Source organism: Camelus bactrianus, chromosome 3, assembly GCF_048773025.1.
Source record: "Camelus bactrianus isolate YW-2024 breed Bactrian camel chromosome 3, ASM4877302v1, whole genome shotgun sequence".
Lineage (NCBI taxonomy): Eukaryota > Metazoa > Chordata > Mammalia > Artiodactyla > Camelidae > Camelus > Camelus bactrianus.
Window position 1 is genome coordinate 124826822 of NC_133541.1, and position 12259 is coordinate 124839080.

At 34.7% G+C, this 12259-nt stretch overlaps 1 protein-coding gene across 6 annotated transcripts in view; it reads right to left on the reverse strand.

Annotated features, from left to right (window-relative positions):
* Positions 1-12259, reverse strand: part of LOC141577132 (ankyrin repeat domain-containing protein 26-like) — a 49363-nt gene that overhangs the window by 19485 nt on the left and 17619 nt on the right. For 2 of the 6 annotated variants that reach the window (XM_074361178.1, XM_074361181.1), the window contains 7 exons: positions 11828-11901; positions 9931-10671; positions 7692-7846; positions 7025-7192; positions 4628-4661; positions 4211-4352; positions 1878-2059 (listed from right to left, as the gene is read on the reverse strand). In XM_074361178.1, coding sequence (XP_074217279.1) covers positions 2019-2059; positions 4211-4352; positions 4628-4661; positions 7025-7192; positions 7692-7846; positions 9931-10671; positions 11828-11901 — 1355 coding nt within the window. In that variant the 3' untranslated portion in view covers positions 1878-2018. Of the gene's footprint in view, positions 1-481; positions 666-1848; positions 2060-4210; positions 4353-4627; positions 4662-7024; positions 7193-7691; positions 7847-9930; positions 10672-11827; positions 11902-12259 lie in introns of those variants that run through there. The other 4 variants (XM_074361183.1, XM_074361182.1, XM_074361180.1 and 1 more) reach the window with 3 other exon arrangements.

Sequence of the window (12259 nt, forward strand, 5' to 3'; positions counted from 1 at the left end):
CGTATATATTTCCCTGTGCTATACAGTAAAATCTTGTTTATCTATTCTGCATATTCCTGTCGGTATCTACAAATTTTGAAATCCCAGTGAAAGAAAATTTCTTTATAAGGCATTTAACCAATTCCATCACAGTCTCAAGGCAATTCAGCCTGGATTTTAACTTCAAAAAGCCAGAATTAACACATGGATTTGAATTAGACTTGTTACTCTGTTGAATGGACCAAAACCGTCAATCCTTATGTTAATGATTAAGCTCAATTTAACTTCCATTCCTTCATTCAGAAAAGACACAGAGCATCTATTAGATGCCAAGAACATCAAGAAATTAGTAAGTTAAGCTCTAAATGTCATAGTTCATGTTTAGGATGAGATAACTTTTATTTGTTTTAAATGAAAATACAGATAAATTCAAAAGAATATTATAAATAATATTGATGAAACAGTGTTAGAGATACGCAATTTTCACCTAAGACTAATTTACCTGGTTTGGTTTATTCCTTATGCTCTTCCGTTTGCATTCTAGTGCCCGGGCAGTGCTTTCAAGTTCTTGGTTCACGGAAACTTGCTCATTGCATTCTTTCTCTTTTCTTTTTAAGTCATCCTTAGTGTTTTCATATAATATATAAGCATTTTTCTTCTTCTTTGTTTCTTGTTCTAATGTTAATCTGCAGTGAAATATGCTTACCTTAAAATTTATTTTGTTAGAAAATAAAAAGTTCATTTTATGATCTGGTTCTTCACATGCTGATTTATTACCCCAATGGAATTTCTATGTTCTCAATTTTTTTTTTCATTTTTAAGTCTCATATTTTAAATTCCTCACTTCAATCTCTTCATAAAGATAAGACTATATATATGTATATATATATATATATATATATATATATATATTTGAAAAGTAGCAATGAAAAGACATAATGCTACTGAGTTTCAGTCAAGAGTAACTCTGGTCAATAGTGTAGGAAAGAAAATTTGCAATTATTCAGTAAGGTTTGAATTGAAAATTACCCTTTCCCCCCCACATAGTCATAAATTACTCCTTCATTAGGACAGAGAATTTAGTCATTAATTAAAAGAGAAGTTGCTATTTAGAAACAGGTTTATAATTTCATGAGAAATAAAATTTCAACTTCATGAGATATTACAGGGACTCCTACATGATCTCCAGGGGAAGGTAACATCCGCAGATGTCTTTTCCAGAACACTGACCCACTAATTAGCATAATCCAAGGTGAGGCTGGGGAGTCTACTCCCTGATGCCCTACACTTTATGTTTCTTCTTTTGCAGCACTTTGAACTTACCTTGTTGAATATTATTTATTTTAGTAAATCATTTTTAAGTCCCTTTTGGTACAAGGCAGGATCCCTATTAAGTAATTAAGAAATAAAGAGTAACCCGTGCTTTCAGCATAGACCTTTGAACTAATCTTATCTCTGTATGAGAGAGATGCTGAATAAACTAACCAGTAATCACTTTCCACTTTACTTTTTAGTCCATCCATTCATATGTTAAGAGTCAAACTGCATAAATTTTTTTAAAGTTTCTGCCTTGAGAAAAATGGTCATTTCATAATTCTGCAAGTGGGAATGTAAAGTAATATAAACTTTCTGGAGGACAATTGAGAGATAAGGACCAAAGATTTTTTTAAAGAAATATAGAATGAGTGTGTGTGTATATATATATAGCTGTTATTTCCAAGAGTCTCATATTCCACAATATTAATGAAATTTTCTCCCCTGTAAAATCCCAAAAGGTAAGTTAGCAATTTTAAGACTTTTCCTACATACCTACAGTATTAAAGTAAATATAGAGTTCAAATATTTCTTTAAAACCAAGAAATTCAGTACCTCATGCTGCAGAGCTGTCGTTCCCACTCCACATTTTGAAGTTTTAACTGTGATTTTGCTTCTCTTGTTTTCAACAGCTCTGCTTGTAGCCAGTTCACCTTATTTTCCATTTCTTTAATTTTTCCTGTAAGTAGTGCACAGTCAGATTCTTTCAGTTCTATTGATCTGAATCAATGAACTGGATCCTGAATTTTCAATAACCTATCAGAATCTGCATTAGGAAGAAAACAAACATAGAAACAAAATATATGAATAATTTTTGTGTATAAAGGACTGCATTTTCACATTCATTCATCCATATATTGAACAAATGGATATAGAGCATCTATAACATGGAAGACATTCTTCTAAGCTCTGCAGATATTAAAAGAATGACAAAATAATATTATGAACATTATGCAAATAAATTTGACAATTCAGATGAAGTGGGTAAAATTCCTTGAAAGAGAGAAATTACAAAAGCTCAATTAAGAAAGAACAAATAAGCTAAAAAGCCCTATATCTTAAAAACCAAAACAAAAGTCCTATTTAAAGACCTTACAACAAAGAAAATTCCAGTCCCAATGGTTACACTGGTGAATTCTACCATATATTTTAGGAAAATTTAATACCAATTCCACACAAAGTCTCCTCGAAAAACGAAGAGGAAGAACTATGTCCTCATTCTATAAAACTAACATTACCCTGAATCCAAAACCAGACAAAGGTATTACAAGAAAGAAAACTAATGTCATGAAAATGGAGGTAAAAATTCTAAACAAAACGTTAGCAAATTAAATCCAACAATACAGGAAAATTCATCACGACCAAGTGGGGTGTATCCCAAGAACGCAGGGCTGTTTTAACACGTAAAAATCAATGTTATTCATCATATTAACAAACTAAAAAAGAAACCATATGATCATGTCAGTGGATAAAAAGAGGCACTTGCCAAACCTCAGCATCTATTCCTGATAAAAACTTCCAGCAAACTAGGAACCAAGGGAACGTCTTCACTATGACAAAGATCCATGCTAACCCTACAGCTGACACCATACGCAATGGTGAAAAACGGAACGCTTTTCCCAGAAGGTGAGGAACTGGACAGGAATGGCTTTTCTTACTCCTTCTATTCAGCACTGTACTGGAGCCAGTGCAATCAGGCAAAATAAAGAACCAAAAGGCATCTAGATGGGAAATGAAGAGGTAAAAGTGTCTGCTAATCAGCGGGGAATACGATTACATGAAGCGAGTCAGCTAACTCCAACCTGTGGGCTGGGTTGCTTGCTTTGGTAAATAAAGTTTTACTGAAATACAGCCACATCCATTAACTTGTGTATTGTCTATGGCTACTCTTGTTGCAACACTGACAGAGCTGATTAGCTGTGACAGAGAATGTATTTATTGGCTGCAAGTCTTAAATGTGAACTATCTTTAGTAAGACAGTAGTTTAAAGAAGAAAAATCTTGACCACCTTTGGTTACGTAGAAAATCTGAGAGAATCCATAAAAAGGCTACTAGAACTAATAAATGTGTTCAGCCAGGTTGGAGGGCACAGAGTCAGTATACAGAAATCAGCTATATTTCTATCATCAGAAACTAAAATTTAAAATATAGTATTTTGAAACAAATAAGTAAAAATACACTAATTACAGCTGCACTGAAAAATAAGAAATACAGGTAAACATAAAAGATGGAAAGACCCAGACACTAAAAACTCTTAAAATATTACTGAGAAAATCAAGGAAGACCTATATAAATGGAGAAATGAACTTTGTTCAGGGTTAAAAATTCCATTTTGTTAAGAAGTCAATTCTCCCCAAATTAATCTACAGATTCAACATGATCTACATCTCATTTCCAGGACACTAGCAGACTTTTTTTTTTTCACATTGACAAGATGATTCTAAAATTCATGTGGAAAGAAGGGTAATAAAAGGAAACAAGATGAAGCCAGAGGACTGTGGCCTTTAACCATGGAGCTACGAGAAGCAGGAGCTGGATTTTAGGCAAGGAGGTTAACAAAGACCTGAATTTTAAAAACTATCTAGTAATCATGCTGGCGGCATAGACCAAGGTTCCAGGAGGTGGAACGGCGGAGAAGAAAATCCTGAGGTGATTTCAGCGTTCTAGGAGGGAAGCAGTGATACCCTGACCTTGGGTGAAGGCGTAGGAGCAGCAGAGTCAACAGAAAGCACAGGGAGTGGGAACGGTCACAGCCCCCGGCTGGCAGCGCACAACACATCTGCTTCTGCTTTGACACAAAGCAGGTTTCTGAGACGCAGCAGACTGTAACGGAGCTGTGCTCCCTGGGGCAGTACTAGGTGTGCAAAGGTTACCACGAGATACTTAAAAAGGCTGTGTAGTCATATGGGGGTCCTACCTTTACTCTCCGGGCCAAGTTGTTCGATTAGCCTCAGGGTACTCTTACAATTAGGGGAAAGCGACTTGTGATCCTCAGAAGCTGTTTCCGGTGCCAGAGTTAAGTCATCGAGGTAATCCACAGAATTCACCTGCTCTGTGACCTACAAATAAATAATGCTATTTCACAGTGTCTCCAACATAGTTGTAAAATACGCTCAGTGTACAGAGGTGATAAATATCCATCTTTTTATGAGCAAAAATACAGACAATTCTCCAAACAACTGATTTTCGTCAAAAGGCTAACTTTATCAATAATGTTTCTAAATTATTTTTAAGTAAATGTCTCTACAACAAAGGAGGATTTTGTTTTTCCACTCTATCTTTTATAAATTTTTTTTACTACAGGAAAATATTTTTGATTAATATTTTACTATACCTTGTCCTTTTTAGTTGACATTTTCTTTGAAGACCTGAAGAAAGAAAAAAGCAATTCCTTTAAGCCAAATACTAAATATTGAAAATACAAGAAGTGTGTAAATCTATTTTTTTATATAAAACCTTTGCATTGATAATTTTCAATAAAAGGGATTAAACAAAAAATGGAAACAGTAACATTAAAGGACAAAGAAAGCATATCAATTATATTATTAACAAAGTATTAAATTTAAATCAAACAGACAAGGAAAGGAAAAGGAAGAACATAAAATTACTTGTATTATTTGATAGGAAAAAATATACCAGGATTTTCTTGTTGTTGTCTTTTTCAATAAAAACTGGCTTTCATGGCAATAAAACCTATTTGGAAAGTATTACTTAAGTCCTTATATGAAAGAAACCGTTTTCTAATAACCATGACATCAGCTTTTTTGAGGACTTAGTGTGCAACTGCTGTGCATTATTATCACCACTTTACATGTCTTAAAGACATTTTAATCCTCACAACAATCCTGGGAGGTAGGTAATACATCAGGTACTTTACCCAGAAAGAAAATGAGGCACAGAAAGGCTAAGTCATTTGTCGAAGCCCCTATGTCTGCCCAGAATTCCAACCCAGGCAATCTGGCTTCAATACTTGCATTTCACAGTATGCTAAGAAAGTAATATTTACTTTTAAGCACTTTTAACTAATGTAGTAAATGAATCTCTATTATTATTCTATGTCAATGTATAATTATAAGTAATAATTTCTGGGGCATATGTCCAGAAGGAACCCTACTTCAAAATGACACCTGCACCCCAATGTTCATAGCAGCACTATTTACAATAGCCAAGACATGGAAACAGCCTAAATGTCCATCAACAGATGACTCGATAAAGAAGAGGTGGTAGGTGTATTTATACAATGGAATACTATTCAGCCATAAAAACCAACAACATAACGCCATTTGCAGCAACATGGATGCTCCTGGAGAATGTCATTCTAAGTGAAGTAAGCCAGAAAGAGAAAGAAAAAAACCATATGAGATCACTCATATGTGGAATCTAAAAACAAAAGCAAAACAAAACAAATACAAAACAGAAACAGACTTATAGACATAGAATACAAACTTGTGGTTGCCAAGGGGGAGGAGGGTGGGAAGGGACATACTGGGATTTCAAAATGTAGAATAAACAAGATTATACTCTACAGAACAGGGAAATATACAAAAGACATTGTGGTAGCTCGCAGTGAAAAACATATGTGACAATGAATCTATGTATGTTCATGTATAACTGAAAAATTGTGCTCTACACTGGAATTTGACACAACATTGCAAAACGACTATGATTCAATAAAAAAATGTTAAAATAATAATAATAATTTCTGAATCTTAACACCTATTTTTTAAAAATAAAAAGACTTTAGACCTAGGCAATACTGGAAATCTACTTTTAATAAAGATTTGCTTTTGCTAGAGACATTAATCAGCGGGCATTCATTATCCATTCAGCTGTTTGTTCATGCATTTGACAGGTCCTTATGGAGCATGATGGCTTTTTTAATTTAGAACTTAGTAATCCAAAAGTAATCATCTGTGATAGATTGTTAACAGTTTATTATTCTATCGTACATAAACAAAATCTTCCCCTTCTTCCTAGAATCTAAACAAATATTAATATAATCTGGTATTTTGTAATAGCATACAAAACCATAGCCACTCATGATGATACTGTCAAGGACACTATAAAATCTAGAATCATCAAGGAATGATTAAACCCTATTCAGTATGGCCTAAGTGTTTGTATAGTCATTATGAGTATACAATTTTTTAAAAATCTATGGACAATGGTGTAACTTTAAAGTCATTATCTGCATATTCAATTGTGTAAGAATATTACGATTCAGAACTAATGAATAAGCCTTACAACAATACCATACATGAATACTTTACTACAGTATTTTAAAGATAACAGTACAATCAATACACTTTCTAATATCAGAAATTCAAATAAAGTTAAATTGAAAAACACGTCTTCTATGGAATCGCATCCAACAGCACAGAGACATCCCCTACAAACTATCATCTCATCATTAAAAACAGAAAGGGAACCCCCACGAGCCCCACGTTCCCCTTCAGTTATCACCCAGTCCTCTCCTGCCTTCCCAGGGAATGTCCTCTGAGGGGCTGTTCACACTGATTCCCTGCAGCCCGGCTTCCCTGGGGACGTATTACTGAAACTACTTCCGGTCAAAGGCACTTGTCCTCATCTTAGCCTTTCGGCAGAGTTCCTCCGACACAGGTGAGAATCCTCTTGCTTTGGCCTGTGCACTATATGCTGCTGTTCTATTTCCAGAGAAGGTAATCACTGCTAATACGTCTTCAGCTAGAAATAAAGAATTTGTAGGTTTTACCTGCCACAACCTTGATCTCCTTCACTTAAACTGCTGTTGTCATTCCTGTGTAGGAGACCACCAGCCAGCGAGGCAGTCTTCGCAAATACACGTGAAGTCACAGATGCTTTTAATGTCCGTTTTCCACTTTCATTCTTTACTCCCTTCATGTGCAAGCCAGGACAGCTACTTTAAAACAATCCATAAAAAAGCCTATTTTTAAAATATAATTCTACTGATAAATTTAAAAAAAAACAATTTTTGTAAAATTCCAACTCTTACCCATCTTCAATCATTTATTAATTCACAAAATGGTTAACAAGTGCCAACCATATGCAAGGAAACACAAATTCTTGCTTCAAAGACAGATTTACAATTATGATACAATGTGATACGCAAGAGCTGACATATGAAAGTAAAGTGAGCATGAGGAAGGCTTTACAGAAGAGGGGAAATAAACAGGAATCATGAGCAAAAGAGACAGGAGGAAATTATTCTACTTAAGAGATTAAGAGATTAGAATGTGAGCACAAAGATTAGGCACATGGCATTTAGGTGTGTCCTAGGAACCTGGAAGGAAGAGTACAAAATATATGGAAGCAAGTAGAGAGATGAGTCTGGGAAGAAATTCTGAACAACATCTAGGAAAAGAATAATTACCTACTGCTGAATACTGATATAGGCTTACCTATCAGAATCTCCTTTCTGCAGAGCAGGAAACCGCTGGTCATCAGTTTTTCCCCTCTTCCTCTGCTGAGTTAATCCTTCATGATAGCTGCCATCACATATGGTTTCTGATCCTTTCAGTTCACCACTTTTGCTCCTGTTCTCTTCTACTTCAACCTTCAGTGAAAGTTTGATACAAAGGGTAATTATTACTTTATTCGTTATAAAGACTTTGTTATCATTCACTTTATCATTTGACTCAGAGTTTGCCCTGATTTCAATTAAGATATTTTTGTGCTTATTTTAATTTTTATCATTTCAAGTCATTGGAATGTTTGTAAATTCTGCTTCTTTCTGTTTGAGGAAAAGAAACAGAATTTCCAAAATTTCAAAAAGGACTTTCTGAATGTTGTGCTCTTACATCCACTCTTCCCCATGTGAATGGCAGAGACAGAGAAATAGAAAGACAAAGGCATAAAATTTGTCCTCTTCTGTCTTTACCACCAAGATTTTGTATTAAACAGCCAGATTTAGAAGATGTCGAACCTTGGTGCTTCAGTAACAGAAAGGAAACATTCTTCTTTCTGTGCTAAAGCTATCCTTTCCCCACTACTTTTTATAATTCTTGTTTCATTTGGATCCCGGGGTATCAAAATGTGGTGTTTAATAAAACATATAAACCCATGTTTACCGAAAGGAGCAGAGTGAAACTGATGAATTGCCAGTTAGTGTGGAATCCTGCAGAAGGAATAATGCTTCCCAATTTCACATTCAATAACCATGGCCATTTTATAGCTAGACGGCATAGGAGTAATGAGTGATCTACCTTAGCCCCACTGTTTACTGAAAACGGGAACACAACCAAGAAAGGTTAAGTGATTTGTCCAAGTTCCCTAAAGCAGTATTCCCCAGCATTTTACGGTGTCAAAAGAGATGATACAATTCTGTAACACTGAATCTAATAAGCTACCAAATAAATTCATCAAATTGATCAGATAAGTGTGACTTCGGCAAAGTTGGGGGCAGGGCTCATCTCCTTTTTCTATTAAAGGGGAACACCTTCAGATTTCCATCTTTAACACTCTTCGCACCTCACACAAAAGAACACACACATTTTAAAAATCTATTACTAGAACTAAAAAAAATCATTCAGTGCATCTCAAAACTCAAGTTTCTCAAAACTCAAGTTTTCTCCTTTGGAGATAAATAGTGAATTTTTTTTGCTGAGGGTTCATACTACCTATATGATAGAATCATACATGTCAAAACTTCCTACATTTTATTAAATAATATAATGTAAGTGTCTGCCTCAACAGAAACACCCGGAAGTGGTGACTCAAGAGTATGTGGGAGCACATGTATTCTTAAGAATATCTCAAAGTGACCATGATGGAATTCTAAGTGTCCAGTGATCAGTAAAACAGAGAAGCCTGCACTCACTAACGCACAACACACGGATCAGTTTAGTGAGAGCGTGTGCTTATATCCCTTCTCTCAGTCACTGCTTCCTTCCCATTCTATGGATGTGCAACTTACATTTAAGCCAATAGATTAAAACAAAAAAACAAAACCCTTGAGCTTATTATATTTCTTAAGCTATTTCACTTGCATTTATTCCGGCTCAGAAGGTCATGTGGCACAAAGCTAAATTACTTTCCCACTTCATACGAAAGACTGGCACAGAGACTTAGGTTGATTAAGGAACAAAACCCCGGAAAATACTTCCCTGAGTTCCTGTTATTTAGATGGCAGAAATAGTCTGTTTCTACACGATTACATATTTAGATGACCCCATTTTATACATAGGCTATTTTCCTAAGTGGAAAATCAGATCAAGTATGGATCAGAATGGAAGAGATTATTGATATAGAGAAAAAAAACAAGAGCAGTAGCAAAGGAACCTCTACCTCTTTTTGAAGCTGAATTTTCTTTTTCCAAAGCCAGGAATTCTACTTGTAACATGCCTACCTCATTGTTAAACCTTTCCATATCTTGGTGTAACTCTTTTAGATATACTTTGGATGTTCTGTTACCATTTGATGGAGAAGAACTCACATTTCCTAATTCAGGGTCCATGATTTTAGAATTACTAGCACCGCAGTTATCTGCAAGGAATGGCTTCTGGAGCTGGTCTTGTATTGGTTTGGTTTTCTTACAAGTATTTGAAACAGCAGACATATTGTGACTTTCTATTTGAATCATGTGTTTCATCTCACTGGAGAGGTCAGCCACAAACCAAAAAGGCTTTTTGGGTCACTTACCTGAGGTGCATGTCCAATGTCTGATTTCCAGTGAGTATTTTGGCTCCTTTTTGGTTTTCTTTTTGTAGCAAATTCTTGGTCTTCATTCACTGTAAATGGAACTCGGTTCCTTACTTCATTTTCTCTGTCATTACGAAAACTCTCCTCAGTTTTGTTAAAAACGTGTTCAATGTCTGGCTTATCATTTTCATCCAACTTATTTTCATTTAAATAAAGTTTTGAAGATGACTGGCAACCATACTTTCTTGACTCAGACTTGGAATAACATGGAAATACATTTTCAAGACTGGGCTCTTTGTGTTCAGAGACTGCCTGGAATCCTATAGAGACAGAGGCTCCAGGTGCATCCTTTTCCTCAAAATCAAATGTATTATCTGTCACGTTGGAAGGTAGTTCCTTTAAGTCACCATGTAGTTCAGAGTTGTCAGGTAGCGGCACTACCTTATGATGAAAAGTAATTTTGCCTTTTTCATGGATTTTACTCATTTTCTGGTTTGACTTCTTTGTGATAAATTCTGAATTATGTTTCCAGTCGAATTTGCCTTGTTTGACCCACATGTCCTCATGCTTCTCCACACAAGAATGTTTTGAAGATACAGGTTCGTCCTTTCTGTCATTTTCCTTATTCACTTCTGGTTCTCTAGGCGTTTTTTGCAGATGCACAAGTGAAAGATTAATCTGGTTGATTTGATCTTCAGATTTCTTTTCTTTCACAGTACGTGCTTGTGAAGCACATTTATCCTTAAGTAGTCAAGCACAGATAAAGAAAAATTAGAAAATAATTAAAATTTAACAAACTTCGTAATGTATGTTGGGCTACTCACAAACTAAGAAGTGAAACATAACTTGCCTTAGCCTTGAAATAGGAGAAAAACAGGAACTCAGAAACCTAACTTTGTCACTGTTTGTTTGAACTAAACAATTCACACGTGTTAAATCTACCAAGATTTAAGAGATTAGATTTTTAACATTACAAAGATTTCCTCACTAAAAAATATTTCACCTCTCGTACTTTAAATAGTGAGCCCCTCCAGTGCATGTAAAGATTTTTTTTAAAGGACTAATAACTGGAGAATAAGCAAACTGTAAATTATTAGGTGCCAAAATCAATTAACATCAATCAGAAAGAGGAACAAATTCCTGAATTTTAATGCAAACGATACACTATGATAGTGATCTATCTCAATATGTATTCTCTGCATCCACTGAGTTATATTATACTCTAACATTCACTAGTGAGAGTGAATGAAAGCATTTTTAATAATATTTACTGGTTTCCTACCCTGAAATGAAATAAATTAGAAAGTTTTTGTTTCTTCCCTAACAATAAAGGTCCAATCCTGGAAGGTTTGATTCTCTTACTAGGCAGTTGGGTTGACTCTATGACCCCTATTCTCTCCCTGATTGTAGATTCTGAAATCGATTACATAGAGATCACAAGACAGAAGAAATCTTTCATCTTGGCATCAATGACTTGCAATTTGAAACTGCAAATTTTGGACCACTGGGAATGACTGTTCCTTACATGAAACTAACTCAGTGGCCATCACTGCTATATTAGTTACAATTTCAACTGCTTATATCACATGATTTAATATTTGATATCACCTTCTTTATCATGTGTGGAAGTTATAAAAATGGAAGAAGTAAACAATATTCAGGAAGGTTTTTTGCCTCAATTCCAAGGATAAAGTTTAACTATAAATTGCTATAGATCCTAAAAATACTTTAAGTTTTGTAATTAGATAAAATGCTATTCAAAACTAAATATTAAATAATTATTTATTGACTCTAAAAGTCTAGTTTGGAAGGCAATTTCTTTTGAATTTGAATAACTGTGTTATTAAAGCACAGAAAACAATATAAACCAGAAGTTTAAATTTACATTTTCACATACCTGTGAGAGGTTATTTTCACTCCCATCAAGTCTTTCTTGCTCTTCCTCAGATGCCCTTTGTAAGTCTGGGTCTGCTGAAAAATGAATATGCTTAGTTAAACTTCACTACTTAGAACAGCTAGATAAAAGGCATCATCTTTATAAAAACATAAACATTTCATCAATTGACAGTTTAAATTAAGCTTAATCTTTAGCTGGATATTTACTTCTTTAAGAACTACTTCTAACTATCTAAAACTTCAACAAACTATTTGGGAAATACTAGATGTTACCAGATAAAGGCATACAAACATCTCAAAGTTTCACTCACAAATTGATTCACCAGACATGAACAAAATAAAGAGAAATAAAACAAAATTTAAAAATACAGTAGAAATATACAAAGTCACGATAGACTCTATTCTCCCCTCCTAACAGTACCTTTTTAACAAC